The sequence below is a fragment of the Aphelocoma coerulescens genome, chromosome 4, assembly GCF_041296385.1.
Source record: "Aphelocoma coerulescens isolate FSJ_1873_10779 chromosome 4, UR_Acoe_1.0, whole genome shotgun sequence".
NCBI classification, from domain to species: Eukaryota; Metazoa; Chordata; class Aves; order Passeriformes; family Corvidae; genus Aphelocoma; species Aphelocoma coerulescens.
Genome location: NC_091017.1, coordinates 21,243,466 through 21,264,084, shown reverse-complemented (window position 1 = coordinate 21,264,084; position 20,619 = coordinate 21,243,466). Strand labels below are relative to the sequence as shown.

At 42.9% G+C, this 20,619-nt stretch overlaps 1 protein-coding gene across 7 annotated transcripts in view; it reads left to right on the top strand.

The window, feature by feature from the left end:
• TECRL (trans-2,3-enoyl-CoA reductase like) overlaps positions 1-20,619 on the top strand; it is a 59,924-nt gene that overhangs the window by 15,246 nt on the left and 24,059 nt on the right. For 6 of the 7 annotated variants that reach the window (XR_011150525.1, XM_069013017.1, XM_069013014.1 and 3 more), the window contains exons 3-4: positions 17,730-17,774; positions 19,018-19,121. Coding sequence is in view for 6 of the 7 variants with exons in the window: in XM_069013017.1 (XP_068869118.1) it covers positions 17,730-17,774; positions 19,018-19,121 (149 nt within the window). In the remaining variant the exon portion in view is untranslated. The remainder of the gene's footprint in view (positions 1-17,729; positions 17,775-19,017; positions 19,122-20,619) is intronic. The other variant, XM_069013015.1, reaches the window with a different exon arrangement.

Below are 20,619 nucleotides of genomic sequence, written 5' to 3'. Positions count from 1 at the left end.
TCTTAGGCAAGGGCTGAGAAGGGGCTGAAGCTGATCTGTGGATGCCTTTGGTTAGCATGCTATTTTGTACTAGCTCATGCATTCATTTCTGTCATTTTGTGTGTGCCAGACTCACATGTTCCCCTATAATCTCTCATTAAAACACACTCCTACGCACACCCCCTTACAGTCTCCCTGTCTTCATACACTCTCCTTTGATCACCCATGCAATTAAGCTTTCTCCTCAGCTGGTATCTTGTCAGCCCTTCAGTGAGAGGAACCCCTGTGCAGCAATTTCACAAGCATCATCTCTGTCACTGATCAGGTTTTGCTGCCTGATTCAAGAAAGGAGGAAAAAGACTGAATTATGAATTGCAGCACAGGCTGTTAGACATTAAAATAAAAGAAATGAAATGCAAGTGACACATGCTGTCTTACTGAAAAATAATTTCTAAGTTAGCCAAATATTAGTTTGGATCTGCATTTATACAAAAGGCAGAATAAGGATTTAGAAGTCCAGGAACAAACACTGAAATACTCCTCAGCCTTCACTTCAGCAAAACTGTCTCTACTGAAACAATCCCAGCAAGGCCTAATCCTGTGCTTTTTGTGGCATCGGGTTCAGGGGGGCAATCCCAGTTTCATCATCGGTGATTCAGGGATCTTAGTGGAGAGTAACCATTTAAGACAAAGTGCTATTTTCATGGGAGTTCGAAGGCTTTTTCCAGACTGAAGCTGTTTTGAATCATCCCCTGGCTGCTGTAGCCACTGCCTGTGGGAGGGACAGGCAGCACCAACTGGGGTCAGCCCAGAACAGCAGATTCCCTGCTGCAGCCCCCTCCAGCCATCAGCTCTCTGTAACAGATGTTAGAGCCAGGCTGTCATGCTTAATGGCAAACATCACACCTGCCCACCATGGATCTGTCTAATCCTTTTTAAACCTACTTACAGTTTTGACCTCAGCAAAATCCTCTGGGAAGGAGTTCCACAATATAAGTGTGTTGTGGACAAATGCCTACACTTCTACAGCTTGATGTTTTCTGCCTGAAATTGAGTGGCAGCTGTGTGTCAGGGTATCACTGGCCATCATGCTGAGTTGTCTGAGGCATGGGCAAAGAAACCTCAATCAAATTGGTGCTGTGTGCTAGGAGACTTTACTAGAATTTTCCTCATTCCTTTGGTTAGCTGGCAGAGATGCATCCAAGCCAAAAACTAAGTGTATAAGAAAGAAGTCTCTTGACCCATTTTCTCAGTTACTTATAATGAGTTAGGTACCTGGCATTTTCTTTATCTATACAGATTATGTTTTCAATGGAGAAAGAGATACCTTGTAGGCTAAAATTCCCGAGCTCTTGTCCTTGGCAATAACTTTTCACCTTTAATTTATTTTTATCCTTGCAAAATGTATTGGACTGCTGGGGGAGGAAATCTTACAGATAGAAAATGAAAAACTGTAATAATAATGCTAATTCAAGTATCACATAACTAAAATAAAATACCTCTAGAACAGATAATATAGTGGAGTCAGTGATCATTAAATATTTTCAAGGTTACTGCATGAAAGTTGCTGAAAAAGCTCTTGAAAGAAGAGGAAGAACGGAAATGAAAGGGGGTAATAAGAACTCAGCAGTACTGTAACAAACTGATGGAGGCAACCTCTTGCACAAGGGGGACAGCACAATTGCAGCTACATTTTGAAGCCAGAAGGGTGAGTGTAGGAAGGCCAGAAATTACCCTCTAGGCAGAAGGAGCAGGCAGGGAAGGCAGGAAGCCTAGTGATGTGTGGAAGGAAAAAGTGAAGTCCAAAAGACAACTGAAAACATCGTGTCAAGGGTATCCTGGGCTGCAGAGGGAAATAAAATGCTCAAGGAATAAGGAACATCTAAGCTAAAAGAAGTTATACAGGGCATTTAAAATAAGCCATATCAATGAAAGCAAATCATTAATACAGAAATTGTCAGTAGATGGCACTCAAGAATAAACAGCATAACTTCTAAACAATATGAAACTTTAGAATCTTGCCATTCCATCTTATAACTGCTCCTTACAGGTATTTCTATAGTGATCCTGGGACCTATGTTCCCTGGAATGCTGCTGAAATATTTTCTGTTGCTTTTCTCTAGAGAGAGGACAAGGAAAAAGACAGTGCAATTCCTTCTTCATGATGGGACCAATCTCTCTTTTAGCCTCCTCCTTACAGTAGGGCAGTGTGTTAGGGACCATCTGCCAGGTTTTACCTACTGCTCTCATCCTGAGTGTTCCCCAGAAGCAACAGGAGAATCGGCAGCCCTGCAGATTCCATCACCCTGCAAACCCCCTGGTCAGAGCACCCCCTGTCTGACTGCCTGCACAAAAGCAAATCAGAGGCTCCCGTGCAGGCCCTTCCACCACAGCATTCACCACGCCTGTCAAACACTCCCACTGGCTTCCAGGTGCTTGAATAAGATGTTTATTGCCTAGTGCAAGGAGATGTGCTCTCAGAAGGCAAACATAAGCAGAAGTACCAAATCACACAATACTTTTCCCTGTGCATAGTCTCCCTCCTCCCCTTTTCAAAATGACCTGTTACTGCCTTCAGCTCGCTTCTACCCCCAGTTGCCTGTCAGTAGTGCTCTGCTCAGGCAGTGCTCAGCAGCTGCAGGGAGAGCAGCACTTAAAAAAACCCAGGTTCTTGTTCACCCAGAACCCTGAAGCAGATCTTCAAAACACAGAACAGCAGAAATCAAGCTGATGGGGTGAAGGGCAAGGAGGAGAATCTCTCGTTGCTCAGAAATCACAAAGCAAGCTTTGTGAGCACAGCTCAAGGCACAAGAAGTACTAAAATTAATTCTTTAGTGGAAGAAGTCCTCTTTCTTTTCTCCTTTCTAAAAAGGCTGCTAAGGGTTTTCATGCCCTGAATGTGCAACTTTTCTGGTTTTCATGACATCTGAAATCTAACAGCATGATTCCAATAGCAAGGGCATCAGGAATAACTGTTTTTTGCCAGGCCCTGTGCTGACACACAAGAGCAGGATGCAGAACTGATGCTGGAAAGGATGACTGTACTGCATCATGTAATTTCCTTCTGGAGGCTGGCTGTGATGTTAAACTGCAAGGCTCAGAGAGGTGAGGAAGGATGCTGTGGGGATTAGTCATTAAGAGCAGTACCAGGGAGAGCGGTGACTGCTAAGCCAGTCCTTGCCTACTGGCTCTGTATAATCAGGACTGTCTGATAACACAGTCTTGCTGAGAACCTGCAGTTCCTCTGATTTCTCCACACTGTCTATTACAGCTGGATTCTCAGGTTGCAGAAAGTTAATGAAATCTGTCAATTTTGATGCCTGGAGAGACTCATGTGCCTGATGAATACATCTGCTGGGGACTAAGAGAAGCTGAATTATGCTATTTATGGCTCAGCAAAGTTGACTTCATACTCTTGGCCTGTCAATCAGCCATGTGTCTCACAGACCAAAGAGACCCAAATAAGTTATATCTAGGGCACAGAGCCTTCCAGAGGGATCTTTCTTCTGTCCTATATTAGGAGATCAGGCTTTGAGAAAGCCAAAATTTTTGAAAGAGGGCAATGATCTGATCCCACCATGAGTCGCCTTGAGCTGGATGCACTCCCTGGACAGAATGGCAGCTACAAAGTCTATAGCTTTTATCAGATGTCAAACTCCTTCCTCCCTGATTGTGTCCTAAGTAGTTCACACTATCCCAGAATCCATATATGAAGGAGTTTTTGAAAGGACAGACAATATCCTGCTGTGCAGGCGTCTGATTGCAGAGCTCAGAGGCCCAGCATTACGTCCCCAGTATGGATTCTCAGAGCACACTGGGTTGGCAGTCACATCCAGCTATTGTTTTCAATAAATTCTCCCCTCTCTGCATTCATAGCAACTCAATTGGAAATTACACAATGCAGGCGAATCCCTGGGGATGGGCAGTTATTACAAATGGGCACTAAGAAGAACGGTGATTTCATCAGTGTAAATTGCTCATTCATCTGTGTTGATTTGTAAATGGAAATTACTAGATTAGGAGTAAACATGGTATTTATTCCATCCTATATTTATAATTTATTTTTCTTTTGTCTTAGTCACACAGAAGAGATCAATAGAGTACTAGTTTCTGATGAATTTCCATATCCCTCAAGTGACACAATTCTAAGATCTTTTTACTTCTCTATGCCTGTCAATACAACCCAGTTTATTAGAAACTCCTTGAATTTCTTGTTACTGCCTCAGTGAGGTTTGTATATTCTGAAATTCTTTACTGTTTGCTTCCCAGCTCTGAGCACAAAGTAAGCAACAGCTCCTGCCACAAAATTCAAAGAGGTTGCTACCCTCTTCCTTCCCAGCTCAAAATCAGAGATCTCATCCATGAGCAAATTGCTTCCTGCCCGTGCAGCACGTGCCTGTAAGAACAGGGACCAAATTCTTGCCTCAGGATGGGGCTTTAGTCACAAGACCAGCCCATCCAGTAACTTCATTTCTATCCTGGGTGGGGAGAAGCATCAGGAGGACGACACCCTCCCAGCTTATTTGTGAAATATCTGTGCAAATCTGGCTATCCAAAATACAGGAGTCTGTCTGCTCGTACAGATTTGTGTGACCTGAATTTATGGCTTGGCTGTCAAAATAATTGAAGCCCTCCTGTGAAAGCTGACAATTTTTTTAACTCCTTTGCAACAGCCAGTCAGGAAATGAGAATGGCATCATTGACCTAACACTGTTAAAAGAAAGGAGAAGCCAAACTGAGTTAACCTCATGATTTTCATCCCCAGAGTGCATGAAGATTTGCCTTTTACTCAGGCACCACACCCCCCACCCCCATTCTGTGTTGAAATTACAGAAAAACAATTCTGGCCATTTTCCAAAAAGGACAGACAATGCATGGAGCCCATCACATACCTCCAGAAGGGTCTGTGCACTTCACAGACACTGTTGTGCATCCTGAGCTGTGGTCATCAGCCTCCCATTCAACCCCCACTCATGTGTCTCTGGACACTGCTAAAGCCAGGATTTTGCATTTGGACATTTCTAGCTGGGGTGCTGAGATAACAGCAGTGAGAGCAAGCACCAGACCAGGCATCTGCAGTTCATTTCTCTACTGAGCACTTGAATCTCATTATAAGTTGCAGAGAAAGAGATACTAAAGCAGTCTGAAAAGCCTCTGATCAGGTATCCATGAAGTTTTGCTTTCTGAAATACATACATGGCTGCAAAAATATTTTATGTATTAAATTAGGAAACTATGGTGGAGGTTTGGTTCACCAAGCTGATTTAGAAGCAGGGCACAGAGAACCTTAAGCAAGACTTTAAGAGATGGATTTTTAAAGCATTTTGGTCTTCAAAAGATAATAATAAAAGCCAGGAGGCCCCCTGGGACTTTTGAAGTCTCCCGATTAACACTGAAATGAATGTGATGCTTAAGACTTAGGTCTTTAAGACCTGACCAATAGGAGTCATGCTATTGACTGGGGTGAGTTGTGTGCTAGACACCTTCCCCCTTTTGAGCTTCATTTTCTCATCTATAAAATAAGAATAATTTATCTGCCTTTCATCCACCTTGGGATCTTTTGTCTGTTTTGGCTGTCATCCTGTAAGAAACACTTGGGACAAAGGATGACTTAAATATATGTTTAATGACCTATTGAACCAGAGGGAGTAAGGTGTCTAAAACACAAAAGCCAGGATTCATTAAATCCTTATAGAAATAAGATGACCTTCAGAAAACCATCAATATTTAAATCAGCAATGGAAAAAGTGAAGATCAGCTCAAAAAATTTAATGAAAATTCACATTATTTCTCTTTCTTTTTGACAGCTGCTGCATCTGATGTTATTGCATTTCATTAGCAGGATTACAGATATCATTTCAGATGAGTAACATAATAAAAGAAAAGGCAGCAATTCTATTGAGATGTAGCTTGAAGCAGAACTGTCCCCCTCTGCTCTCTGGGATATTGTTCCCAGCTGAGATTTACAGTGCTCTAACAATGCATCACAAATGACATCCTATGTAAACAATTGGAGAACAAATGTGAGATGCTATTTAAATGCCTCATTAAGAAAAGGAAATTTCATAGCTAGATTCTTTGCTTTTCTTGACTTTGCAGTAGATTTAATTGACAGATCTAGATGAAAAACATCAATTTGTTTACCAGAATTGCCTGTTATTATTTACCATGTGTCTTATATTACTGCCTATGGTTCAACTGAGAAAATTATAGTAGAAGGCCCTATAGAAGTAATCCAGGCCCTAGAGAATATCCAGTCTTAGGGAAAATGAGGAGCTAAAGCCTACTGAACTGTTAATAGAAGATGCCAAAGTAGTTTTGAGTTTAAAACTGCTCCTAGATCAATTTAAACTCAGATATTAATGTTTTTTGTCTGAAGAAGAGACTAATTCCTAGTGTTAACCTGATGTTCACCAGCAGGCTCGTGGGCTTAATGTTCATTCAAGGAACTCAAGATGCTGAAAGCCCCAGTGGGCCTTCATAAGTGTGAAAAGAATCTCATGTCCATTAATAAGACAGGTGTCTGTTGATAAAGGCAGGGTCAAGGTCACCTGAGGCTTTAAATGTGCTCTGCATCTACATCAGGTTTTTCATAGGAATCCCTGTGCTTTTGAACACCTAAGTTGGCACGTGGCCTTACTGAAAGGTCCAACAGCTTCTCTTACAAAGAGCTGCTTGGAATGGATGTGTAGGAAATATCCCAGGACTTCTTGTGAAGGACAACAGGCACTGGATAGCAGGAGAGGAAATGAATCTCCCTTGCCAGAGTGGAAGGAACCTTCCTCCTTGAAAAAGCTGTGAGAACATGGTAAATAAATGACAAGTCCTATGGTGTCATCTCTGCTAGACAGGCTTGAGAAGAGGCAGCAGCTTCAGCTTCTAAGTGCAGACTTTCCCCCAGGTCTCTTCTCTGCCTCATGTATTCCCTGGATGTTCTTCTGCAGCCCCTGGCCTCCTCAGGGCTAGGAGCTGTGACGTAACAGGTAGCTGCAATTCCAGGGGTAGGGTCAGGTGAGCACAAGAGCAAGGGGAGCTGTTCAGACCTGTGTGTGAAGGATCTCACCCTGTGATGGTGGTTTGTTTTGCATTTGTTTACATGCAAGCCCTCCCCCATATTTGTAGCCTATTTCTTTATTTATTTTCCTATTTGGGCGTGCGGGGAAAGAAACCCTAAGAACAAGCAAAACAAGAAAGCTTTCAAACAAAATTTGGTATTTCCAACTGTTTCAAGTTAATGAAAGCAATGCATCAAAGACAAGAAGGTGAACAAATGATTCACAGTAAAAATAATGTAGCAGAGTTTTGCCTCTTTCTAAATTGTCCCCAAATCGCAATGATATTGAATACATTTGCTGTTGAAAATTACTCACCACTGAAACAAATGATGTGTGAGTTATACTGGAACAAGGCTTGTTGCTCTGGTTTAAATACATACTAGTGGAAGGCAATATTTTTTTATGTTCTGCCATTAGACTACAAGTTCAGAGTGTACAAACTGTCTAGATGAGCCGTGTCTATAACATTTACAGAGAGAAAGCAGTAGAGGTGTTCAAAGGCCATGAAGTGTTTGCCACATAGACTGGGATGAAACGTCATCCCTCAAATATGAGAATGAATACTCAACAAGTAGTATCACTGCAATCAAATCCTTCATGGGCTGTGTCTGGGAAGCTGTGGAAAAACACTTTGCTGATCAGCTTTTAGGTTGGAAAAGGCCTCTGAGATCATTGCGTCCAACCTTTGACCGATCACCACCTTGTCAACTAGTCCATAGCACCGAGTGCCATGTTCTGTTGTTTCTTGAACAACTCCAGGGATGGAGACTCCACCACCTTCCTGGGAAGCCTATTCCAATCTTTAGAACCCTTTCCATGAAGAAATTCCTCCTGATATTCAGCCTGAACCTCCCCTGGTACAGCTTGAGGATATGTCCTCTCATCCTGTCATTGGTTGCCTGTGAGAAGAGCCTGACCCCTACCTTGCTACCACCTCTTTCAGGGAGTTGTAGAGAGTGATAAGGTCCCCTCAAGCCTTGTAGCAGTGCTTCTGAGGCACAAAACCCTTTCCACAACCTAAGTAAAGTGGTTGGATGAGGGAATTAAACCAGCCCAAACAAATTTCTCCCCGGAAGGACATGGGAACATGACAGCCTCTGGCTTGCATGCTAGTGTCTGCTCTGCTGCCAGAGCAGGGCAGATCTCTGCTGCCTTTTTCTCACTGCTCCTGGAGAAATTACAATTTAGCCCTGTTCCTAATGGGGATTAATTTTCAGTGTGGTGAATTTACCAATGAATTTATGAGAAGTTAATTTGTACTAAGGACGAAATCGTGTCAATTCAAATGTGTTCAGTTAATTGTTGATGGCATTGGTGTGGCCATTAGATACAAAACCCACATTGCTTTGGGGGTCAGCGAGGGAAAACATCCTGATTAGCTTAGTGGCTGGAGAGAGCACTATCCCTTGGATAGTCAATATTGAAAGAAAATTATACTTAATTAGCATACTTTATTAGCTAATTGACTGTGGAATGCTTTTAAAGAAACAGCTAGAGCCTGGCGTAGGACTCTGCCCAGTACATCAGTGGGGAAGGCACAAATGAGCTTTTGAGCCATCTTTCCTGTATCAGCTGTGATTGTTGGACCACTGTGTACTTTCTGATGCTGGAATACAAAACCAGTGGGGCCCCAGTCCTGCTGTAACGTGTGTTGGCACTGGACCACGTTCAGGCAGCGTGCAAACAGCACTGGTTTGAAACATTGACCTCACCAGTTCTCTGCTCTCTGTCCCTCTTGCAGCTCTGTGGAGAGCTGCTACCTAAATGTACTCAGCAGTTGTGCTGATTGTGGCAGTACCCACACCAGAGCTTTCTGAAGTGAGGGAGCAGTGACCTGTGTTATCGGTGTCCTGAAGCACAGCATATCTGTGACACTGTGAGGCAGAGCACTACTTGTTCTCTCCAAACCTGGCACAGGATGAGCACGAACAAAGGTTTTAAAAGGAACAACATTTTAAAACAGGCCTTAATATCTTACTGCCTGTGTTTCCTGAGACCACGAGGGTGGGCAGATACCTGTGTTTAAAGGCTCTGCTTTGCTGCCAGTGAAAACCTTGTCTGGGCTGGCTACTCCAAACCAGTACAGATAGTTGAGCATTTATGGGTTGAGATAGACAGTAACTGATTCCATAAGCCATCAAATATTAAGCTGCATTTTAAAAAATCCCATGTCAAATTATGAACAAGAAGATCGAGAAGGAAGGATATTTTTCATCCCTGAAACACATACTTAGTTTGGCAAAATTAAGTTCCTTAACGTGCAGTTTCTCAGGTTTGTGTTGCCCTTCATGAGAAGGCTTCACTGATAGAGCTTATATTTAGGAAGAGAATCCTGCTCGAGTTCTCACAGCCCCCTGATACCTGAACAATTATCTTTGCTACCCTTTCCATACTTGTGGAGATGAGAGAATCAAAGGCAAAGATAACTACCAGAATACAGATCCTCACTTGGCATAAATTACTCATCTCTCTCTTAATTTGGGCTGGTACTTCAGAGCCAGAACCCAACTGTCTGTGAATGCGAAGCAAACCCGGTGCTGTTACAGTGCACTCCCTGTGGGTCCCTGGTCAAAAGATTCCCCGAGCCCATTAGGCAGAGCCCAGCTGCACTGACCACCCCCTGCCACCCTGCAGTGTGTGACTGTGTCACAGGGGCAGCCAGGGCAGGGTGAGGGGGTCCAGCCCTGCAGTGACGCTGCCCCACGGGGTCACAGTGCTGTCCTGGCCAGCTCTGCGCAGCACCACGAGCTCAGGACCTCCTCACCTCCCTGCACTGATGAAAGGCAGTCCCCTTGGGAAAGTTCCTTCTCACTCCAAGCTTGTCAGAGTACCTATTTTCTTGTTTCTTTGTATTCTGGTCTGTGGTTGTTATTAATGAAGTAAAAGGTGAGCCTCATTCCCTTTTCCTTCCTTTGCGCATGCACATTAATTTAAATGCAAATTCACACAGAAAGATCAAAATTAATTATGCTTTCTGCAGCAGGCTACATGAAAATGGAAATGCACAGGGCTGGCTTTTCCCTTTTCTCTTTTTTTTTTTGGAAGTGCAAAGGAAAAACAATGTAGAAAAAATATTAACATATGCATCTAAATGTTGCATGCTTGCTTGCTTTTTTTTCCCTGATGCTTTTTGGTGGTCTGAATTTCCATAGTTGCTTTCAGTTGCAGACTGTTTCAGAAGGAATATTGAAAGGTTAATGTGTTAGTGACATAAACTGACATCCAAATGACAAATAATATTCTGTTTACCACTAAAAAGAATCAATCTCCATTAAGAAAAACTATGCTGACTCTTAAGAAATTTGTCCATTAATGCCTGATCAGAATATAGCCGAACTATGAGACTTTAAATTTTTATTTCATTGGGAAAAAAAAGGTATGGGGGAGTGGAGTGTTCTGTTCCTCAACAAGTTCAGGCATTTATATAAGATTTTTAATGAAAATACAGTCAAGTAAATTTGTGACTCAAGGTGCAGTGCAGACTCCCACAGTCTGGAGCTTCACATCTGGGCATAGTCACAATAGCTGAACTGCCCTCAGGAACCAACATATGGGCAGGGCTATCCTTTTTTGCCAGATCCTGGGCAAGAAAGGCAAAATTCTGAAACTTTTTTTAAGGGGAATGGGTGCAGGCATTGTGTGCATTGTGCTATAGAGACATTAGGTGAGCTCTGAGAAACCTTTTGGGTCAGTCTCTGTGAGGCTTCAGTGGAGCTGCCAGGGTGACTGTTACATGACTTCATGTAGGAAAAATGGATGGTCACAGATTTTAAACACTTAAGGCCAATGGGAATAATCAAATGAACAGCTAAACCAGAACCATTTAGCCAGATATTTAGTCAGGCTGGGGTTTACTTTCTTAGTAGTTTGTGGGAAGTGCATGCTGTCCTGCCTCTGGGTCAGACCCTGTCCTCAGTGCTGCTGGTCTTAGCCAGTGTGTCTGAGACATCAGTTCAGCCAGCTCACTGCCTGCTCTCCCTCAGCAAGCAGTGTGGTTGTAGCTCGATGAATTCACGTATTGCAAAGACCAGAAGAAAGAAATGGATGCTTATGATCAAATAGCTCATTTTTCAAATTCCACATGCCATTAAGAAAGTGCTTCTTTGTGTCCCCATAGCAACTAGAGTTCAAGGTGCCTTTGTAAAACACATGGCCAAAGATCTTCCCTGGAAAGCTTACAAATGAAACAAATCAGAGAAAATACTCAGAGAAAAAAGCTGACAAAGAAAAGGGATTTATCTTCAGCTATGGAGCCATTAAAAACAACATCAATTTCAGTACTCTGCTGAGATTTTACTGAACAGGGCACACTGGATCTGCTCTTTCCACTAACTTGCCATAAAAACATGGATCTAGGTCAAGATCTGCTCCCACTCTTTAAATATTCTGATACACCCTCTGAGAGGTACTTTTACCAGGAAAACACAGCCTAGCTGAATGATCCCAGATCCAGAAAGTGCCCTCTGAATGTCAGCCCTGTGCCCTAAAGACTTAGCAAGAGATGGAAGCAGCACACAATTGGTAGGCTGAGCCTGGCTAGCCTTGCTGGTCTCAGGAGCTCAGTCTGGTGTCAGCTGAGAGGTACCTGGAGGGGGCCTGGCCAGAGCTGGTCTCTGCGTTAGCCCTGGAAAATAGACCCAGGTGATTGTGCTGGCACTTAGTGTGTCAAAGCAGCAAAACATCTCTTGGCCTGCAGCCAAAGAGGGCCTTTGGAGAGGGACCATGCGAAGAGGTGCTGTGGTCCTGCTTGCCCCAGGCTTGCTGCTGAGAGCTGCAATTCTTCAAGTGGGCCGGGTGTTCAGATTGCAGCTCTCAGCAGCTGCTATTTACTACAGTTACAGGAGGCAAGCACAGTAAGTAATCACTTTGGGTACTTTCTCTCTTGATCTTGTGGCCAAGCTTAGTTTTACTGTGGTTTCTTTGGTGTGCTTTGCTTTCTACCATCATGCTCAGGAATCACTCAAGTGCGATGTTAGCACAATAAATCACACAGCCCTTTTTTCCAAATAAAAGCAGAAAGCAATAGCTTCGAGTCATTTCAGCATCCTGCTTCTCCTGCTCGCAGCTCAGTGAAGCAGAAGTACACAAACTTCAGCCTGCAAAGGCTGTGGTTGCTAGCATGGTGATATCTCTATCTTTGTTTTCTCAGAAGTGTTCCTGGGAACACTCAGACACAGCTGCTGCAACCGAGGGAGACAACACTTGTAGCCATTGTCTAAGGTCACAGACATGGGACAGCTGTATTTGTTCAGCGTTTACTTGTCAAGGAGAGACCTCAGCAAGTTTTAAGATAATCTGCCTGTCTCTATATATTGTGCACAAACCCAGCATCCCCACACATACTAATATGTGAGTCTTTCCTAGCAAACTCTTCTTATTGCTACATGTATATCAAAACTGCCATCTGGTTCAGGTTGTGGAATGCATTTCAGCCGTGCTCAGTTCATATGAGCAAGTGCTGTTACACTTCTCAGCTCATGTGCAACATTTTTGTGATCAGATAAGGGAGGTTGGTGCTGCAGTGGTTCGTTGGAATTTCCGCTATTTCTGCAAATTTAAACAACATGCTGCTGATGATTGATTATAGTAATTTTGTTGTTCATATCACCCTATTCATATCACAGCAGGTATTGCTTGTAATTATTAAGGCTATTTGTTATTAGAGATGCACGGGTGGTGAAATACAATGAGAAGCAAACAATTTAACTGGTAATAAAATTAGCTGATGATGGAAAGTCAATCTGCTAATTATCTCCAAATTGTGTCTGTCAGTTGTGTTTTGCATTTCTTAGACTCCTCGCTCCCCAGCAGAATAGTTTTTGCAGGTCTGCATTCTAAGGAACACAGCAAATTCCCCAGCAAGAGAGGTCTTCATGTTCCACCTTTGTTCTCATACAGGCTCATGTAACTCCATAAATACTTTGTGACACATGGGCATTTGATTGTGCAATTTACTGCAGAGCAGACAGTGCACTAACTTTTCTGTACAAGATTCTTTATGAAACTTAATAAAAATTAGATCAATTCCTTCAATTTCATATCTGTTGAAAAATACCAAGTACTTATATTTCTTAGTTGTTAAGTTTTCAAAACATCTCATGATATTTAAGTGGTGAAACACACATTAGGATCAATTTAAATCATGTGGGTAGAGTACCTTTGGACACTGTTAAAGCTGCATAGGACATTTTCTAAATGTCCTTGGTTGCTAGGATTGTCAGCTGCTTCATTTACTAGGATTCTAGTATACAGGCAATGAAAAAAACAAACCATGTGGACAGCAGGACCAGTGGAACTTGGTTTTCTGTGCATTTTTGCACAGTGGTATTGGCATCTGGGCATGGCAGAGAGGCTGTCATTTTAGCTGGTATTTGTATGGTCGTTTGACAGCACTACATCTCCTTTTTATAGCCAGTATTAACAGGTAATTCCGTAGTTGGCTATGGGAAAATTAAAAGTGGCTGTCTGTTTTTATGTGTCCTGTCAGTTTGCTTGTATTTTAATTTCTGTTTTAAATATGGATGGGTACAACAAATAACCCACCCAAACTTAAATATTTTTCCTCATATCCATTTTTTTAAAGAGGTTATTAAAAGTAAACATTGAGTTTCTTTCCAAGCAAATGTCATCCTGCGTAGAAAAATTACGATGCCTTAAAGATAATAGAATTAAAATATTCTAAGCTTTTTTAAAATAAATGTATGGATTTTTTTAATGAAAGTTGGAACAAATTCCTGATAGAGAAGATGGAATGTGGTCAAAGACTTAAGACCTGTCACAATTGCTTACACTTCCAGACTAATGGAAGCCTGTACACATAGAAATAACTTTGCCTGAGTCATAACAGAATAACTCATAGAACTGTAGAACAGTTGAGGTTGAAACGGATAATGAGAGATCATCTAGTCCAGCCCCCTTAGCATGGGAAGGGACATCTTCAACTAGATTAGGTTGCTCAGTGAAGAAGAATGAAGCTGGTGTCACTTAAATTCAAGGAGCTTGTGGATAACTTTTCAGCTGAGGAATGGGAAAAGCTTTCAGGTGCCTACAGACCTGCAGTTGGAGGGTGACCATGTTGGAATCTGAGGCAAACATCCTTCCAGAGAAGGATAAGCCAGGAGAGTAGAAATAATCAAATAAAGATGGAAAGCTAGGAAGTCATTTCAATAGCTGTCCAATGATGTTGCAAAGAGAGGAACTAAAGCTGTTTTACATAAATGCTAGAAATGTAACAGATGAGGAGGAACCAGAATATTGACTAAATATTAGAGGATGTAATATTGGCTAAATAGACCTGTGGTTTGAACCATCATGGCCACTCTTAATTCCTGGACAGGCTATAGCTGCTTCTCCAAGTCAAAACCAGTCTGGGATATATAAGTGAGCTGAAATGCTATTTTTACAACTTTGTTCCTAGTGTGAAATATATACACATACCTATAAACCCTGAATAAGGGAGCTGAACAGCTCCGCTAACCACAAGGATTATACAAAGACTCTGACCTGCTGTGGCTGAGCTCTGATGCACCATCACGATGTCAGAAAGTAAATATTGATACATGCCTGATCTTAGATGCAACAGGAGTTACAAGATAAACTTCAGTCACCCACAGTCTTGGATTGCCATTAATCTCTGCAGGAGGCAGCAATGGAAAATGCTAATAAGAAAAAACTGGGAATTAAACCCTGCTAAAAAACCCCCAAAACAACCCTGCAAAAGAGAAACCCTTCATGGAAGCAAGGGGAGCTCTGCCAGGTGTGGGAGTGCAGAGAGGCTTTCAAGTGCTGCACACAGCTGCAGCTGTGCCTCTGCCTTTAACGAGTGTGTGTTTATCCTGTCTGGGAGCAGGACTCTGCACACACACTTCTGAGCTCCTGCTGATGCCAGGTGAAGCTGCTCTGTCAGACAGCACTGGCTCTGGGTATCCGAGAGAGCCATCAAGCCCCCATTCTGACAGGCAGCAGCAAGAATTAATACAAGAGGTAATTAGTCACTCAGTTTGGCTTCTTTTCACTATTTAATGAAAAGAGAGCTTTCCTGCTATAGGAATGAGAGGAATGTGTGTCTGTCATACGCAGGCTGGATTTTAAAAGCATCCCACATTGCCAAACAGAAATCCAGAGCTGTTCTAGTGAGATTTTTGGAGGATCCCTGTGGAAAATAGTTGTTGGAGGAAGGCAAATAGGTGGTGACAGGTGGGGCCAGGGTCCCCTTGGCTGACTACTACCAAATGGTGAGCAGGATGCCTAGGAATGTGTGAGATTTCCTATTTGAGATGAGTCTAACCAAGCTAGGAGAGCAGACTCTTTTTGGGGTCACACTTCTCCCCAGGAAGCAATGCTGGTTTCTGCAGGACCCTGGACAGCTGACACTTGGGAGCAGCCTTGCTGAAATTTGCTGACAGTAGAGACTGAAAGCAGGAAACTTTGGCGTTCTCACTCAAACCAACATAGAAATGTGTTTGAACTTCGTTCTCCACTCTGTTTAGCATTTCCACTTGACGTTAGCTGGTGGCCCCCACCGACACAAAGATCAGGGAAGGAACAGCTAATTCCAGGTCCTTCCAGAAGAATACACACAGCACTCCAAGCATGGCCTGGAAACCAGAGACACGCTGATACTATAACAAGGTCACTGCAGATGAGCAGCGGCAAAGGCACACTTCCATCTGTCTAAATTTTTGAGTATGTTTGAACATAATGGTATACTGAGGCTAAGGAAATATGGGATGAGTGCTCAAACGCACAACCTCTGTTTGCCCTTGTGAAGATTATGAGCCATGCCTAAAAGAGCATTGCCACAGGATCAGGTAAATTGACTTTTATTGAAACATACTGTAATATGAAGGGGGGAGCTGGGGGGAAGATTCCAGTTTAACACAAATACATTGCATTTCAGGCTCCCAAATAACTATTGATATCTGCTGTCCTGGAGCAAATCATATCTTCCTTGACAAGTCAGACAGCTGCTCCTTCTCTATCTTCCCTTTGTTATCTTTAATAACCATGGATTGTTGTGGTACCTTGAAAAAAATATTTGCAACTTACTCTATGGATGTCTCACCTCCTGCTATTAGCCCTGGTTCATGGGTTCATCTAATGCCTGTTCTTGCCTACAAAAGTCAGACCAAGTGCTTTTGAAATGAGGGTGTGCTGGGTGTCACTGCACAGTGCACACCGTGTACAGCTCCCTTCCCTTCCAGCTGGCAGCTGGTGTACAACTCTCCTGGATCATCCTGGAATACATTACACAGAAGCAACCTTCAGAGCTCATCTGGTCCAGGTTCCTGCTCAGAGCAGGGCCAGCTTTCAAGTCCTATAAGACTGTTCAAGGTCATCCCCAGAGGAGGCCTGACTATCTCCAGGGAAGGCGATCCCACAGCTTCTAGAGGCAAATGTTCCCCACATTTGATCACAGTCAACACAGTGAATACTTTTTTCCATTTAAAGGTATGGGAATAATTGTACCTTAAATAGAGGATCACTAAGAGTGGTAAGATATGTCTAAAAAAAATCTGACCAATTTCACCCAGGCTTTGAATTGAAAAGAAAGCAAATCTCCTTCAAGCTATCAACTGTGTCAAAGGAAATAAAGACAAATGTGGTAGCAATGTCTGAGGGTGGTGCTATTGCAGCAGTTTCCTCACTTTTCTCGGACAATATTTGCTTCCCCCAATCTCAGTCAACATCATGGGCTATGTAAGGTCTCCCCAGGCTGCTTCAGGTCAGCCCAAAAATGTGCTAGGTCAGCCCTAAAAACCTTCAACAGCAAACCGAAGAGTGTGTGTGGGTTAAGCAAAGTTACTTGTCCTTGTGAGGCAAAAAAGGAGTGTTTAGATTGTCCATTCAGCCCCACAGCTGCAGAAGCACAGCCTTCTGCATAGAGGAACTTTAATGGCCAAATTAAGCACTTGAGCAGCCATGATCCCCTCTGCCCCATGTCTGTGGCAATTACCAGCTTACTCTGACACCAAGGGAAACAAATGCAGCTGAAGACCTGTACCTGTTTGACCAACCTGACAGGTCTCTGTTCAAAATCACCAAAGGGAATCCAATAACAACTGCCAACTGCTATTGTGCATTTTAGAATGACCTTTAAACCAGAGCATTTAAAAATGTACTTCTAGGAAACATCCTTAAGTTGAGGGTATCAAGGAAACCATAAGTATCCCAGTATTAGCTACCCATGTGCTTCTACTTTCTGTGTCTCTATTTCCCTGATTAATCTGTGATTGAGAACTAATACAAGCTGCACATCCCTAGTCAGGTTTTATGTTCCTGAAGGGGAAACACTAATTCCTTTGGACTGGACTGTAGTACAGGTATAATTTTGGAAGGAGGGGCAAGACTGATGGATTTAGTACTGCATTTATTATATTTTGGCAAATATAATAATAAATAGAGTCATCTTTATATTTCCCAGTGCTGCACACACAGGCTGTGCTGACAGAGTGCTCAGCATTGAGATTGGCCTTCCAACACTCAAATGGGGAGAAGGGATTTATGCTCTAATGTGTGTATTCTGTGCTTCTCCCAGCTCTCTTGTATTCTCCTTGTAAAGCTAAGACTGAAAGAGAGGTGTTTTTTTATTCCGTCTCACTTTTGTAGCTATCAGCTGAAAAAAACCCCCCAAACCTGACAGAAATTTAGCTCTTCTATCATGAAATTAACAGTCATGTTTTGTGATTGGTACAGGTCCCCAGTGGTACCCGTCCCGTGTTGGCCTGCAACTAGAACACAGTGAGTATTCATATGGCTGAACACAGGCACCTAACATATTACCAATCCTCTGGCAGGTTCTTCTCCTCACAGTATTGCTCTCTCTATACTTGTTATTGGGTGAACTGTTGGTACATTCTCATTAACTGACGTAAATTATTAACCTATTAGTTTTCTCATTAATAAAGGAACCTAATGGTTTTTATAATCACTGAGTAGAAATGTTCCAGGATACAGTGTATGGATCAAATAAAGAAGACAAGGCATTGTCTTGAAGTTTCAAGCCCATTCACTCCCTTCCTTCCCTCACTGCATTACCTGTTTTAATACTTGCTCAGTGCCTCACCAGAAGATGCAGCTAGCTGCAGGAGGCAACCCCTGTGTCAGTCCACAAGTTCTTGGTGGACATAGCAGTGAAAGATAATGGAAGATGCCAGGAGCTGTTTGGTGTTTGGTCTGTGGATGTGTAGAATCGCAAAGATGTAGAAAATGAGGGCTCAGCACCTGATGGAATTTAGCAGCCTCACTGATGTAAACAGTCAACAAAAGTATATTGAAAGGGAGACCATACATAAAGAAAAGAGCAAAGAGGTGTTGCAGCCATGGCAACATACTATGCCAGTGGCTGCTGGATTTTTCCAATATCCAGCTCACTGCCTACATACATATAAAAAAGAAGAACCAAATGTTGTTATTTCATGTCTCTGCCTGCACTTCAGATCCATTAGGTTTGGAAGCAGAAGCTTCAGAATACTGCAAACAGTAGTGTAATGCTCAGATACACCTGGTCTGCCTAGGTCAGACAGCTGGCAAAGAAATCTTGGATTGTGAGCCTTTGCCCAAGAAGTTGCATTCCTCATCAGGTGCTGCCTGTTGTAAAACAGCCTGAGAATGCAAATGCTTCAGCAAAATATGTCAGTGAGGGAGATGCTGCATAACACAGACTTTGCCATTAGTCTTGCAAGACAGGACAAGCAGTGCTCTGTGGAGTTGTCTGATTGCATGGCCTGTCCCTAATGGGCCAGGTTAACAGAGACAGCATCGTACAGCTGTCACACATTGCTGCCTCATGCTTTTGTTAAAATGGAGAGGGAATAACTCTAAGTTGCTAACCTGGAGAATAAATACCAGGTCACCAAAGTAAATCAGACTCCAAGCTGGGCCTACAGCTGGACCACTAGCAGGGCAGCCTGTGTGTTATGCTGGGTCTCCAAGAGGGCACCTGTTGTTCACGCCGTCTCCTCTTCCATTTTTGCCATTGCAGACGGGCCTTTTTTGAAGGATTCCGTCAGCATTCAAAGCCTTGCTGTCTCCTCCATCGTTACACTGTACTTTACAGACCTGGGTCAGCAGGTTGGTTGGACCACAGTAAGTATGTCCTCGTAGCAGTTGGCATGATACATCTTAATGGACAATGTGTTTTGGCATCAAATTGCTTCAGCTTCCTCAGCCTGTGCTTCCTTATGTAAAATGGCGTAATTAGTTTATCAGCACTCAAAACAGAATTAAATGGAGAGTGAGCCAAGTTATCAATATGCTAACTCTGACTTCCAATTAAAGATTAGAAGGGGAACATAAAAATATTGCCTGAGGGAAAAAAATCAATTTTAAAAAACAGTTTTAGCTTATCTTGAGCTCATATGCCTGTGCAGAACTGTAGTCAAATACATTAATTTACTGAAAGACTCCTCAGCTTTGAAAGTGGAAGGATATTATAAAGAAAAAACGGATTTCTAGTAATCCTGTTACTAATGCAGGAAAATAATTGGATGGAAATAACTTATGCTTTGTCCAAGCAAAGAACAGTTCTGAGAGAGGCCAAGGATTCCAGGCAGAAGATGCCCAGCAAGGCTCAGGAGTCAAAACTTTTGAATCTCCTTGTAAAACAAAAGCATTTGCCATAACAGCAATAGCTGTCTTATGCTGTAGGTAGACCAGGTTTGAATTTAGGTATTTTCCTGTAAGCAGGTATTGGAAGGTCAGGGTGCTGTGAGAGAGGCAGCACATTCCACCCAAATGGGGTGTAGGGAACTCTAGCTTACAGTCTCCTTTGGGAAAGTGAGAGGATTAAATACTTCCACAGCCCAAAGACAGCAGACAGTATGAGGGTTTGAAAGGACAGTGAAGGAATGGGAGAAGAAGGGACCTTTCCAATGTCTGGCAGAAGGCACATGTGGGGAGATGAAAGTAGTCTCATGATCACTCTGACCAAGCTTTTGCTGCAGTAGAGCACTAGCAGGAGTAACACACAGTCCACATCTGTATATTGGATAATGAGATTCCCAATTTCTGCCCTGAGAAACCTGAGTAAGACAGAACTACAGTTTCTGAAAGCCATAAAAGCCATGATACAACTTCTCATGGAAATGGAAGGAACTCCACCAGTCGCTTGCAATTCCTTTAATGAAGCAAACGAGTTTTTGCTACCTGGCATCATGGCTGTTGGCCACATTATTAGATTCTTACCTCAGGCAGCCCACAGATCTCACCCTGCTCACATGGGGAGACTACAAGCCACTGTCCTTCCTTAGCTGTGCCTACAAGGATGGAGTTTGTGTCAGATCTTTGAGCAGCTTGCAGGTGATAGTCCCAGTTCCTCTCCCCAACAGGTCACTATGGGCTATGACACGTTACTACAAGACACTTGGAATGGATACGCTAATTTACAGTTCCTTATCTGGTGAAACGTACCCTCAAGGTGAATGTTGCTGCCAGAACTGCCTTTGACTTGGGAAAAGTCAGCCTCTGCATCAGCTCTATAAGGTCACATATCTGTCCCAACTGCTCAAGATCATGTGCATTTCTCCCTCTCCAGGGAAGCAGATAGCCCTGAGCAGCAACAAATCTGGCAGCTTTTAGGCACTCT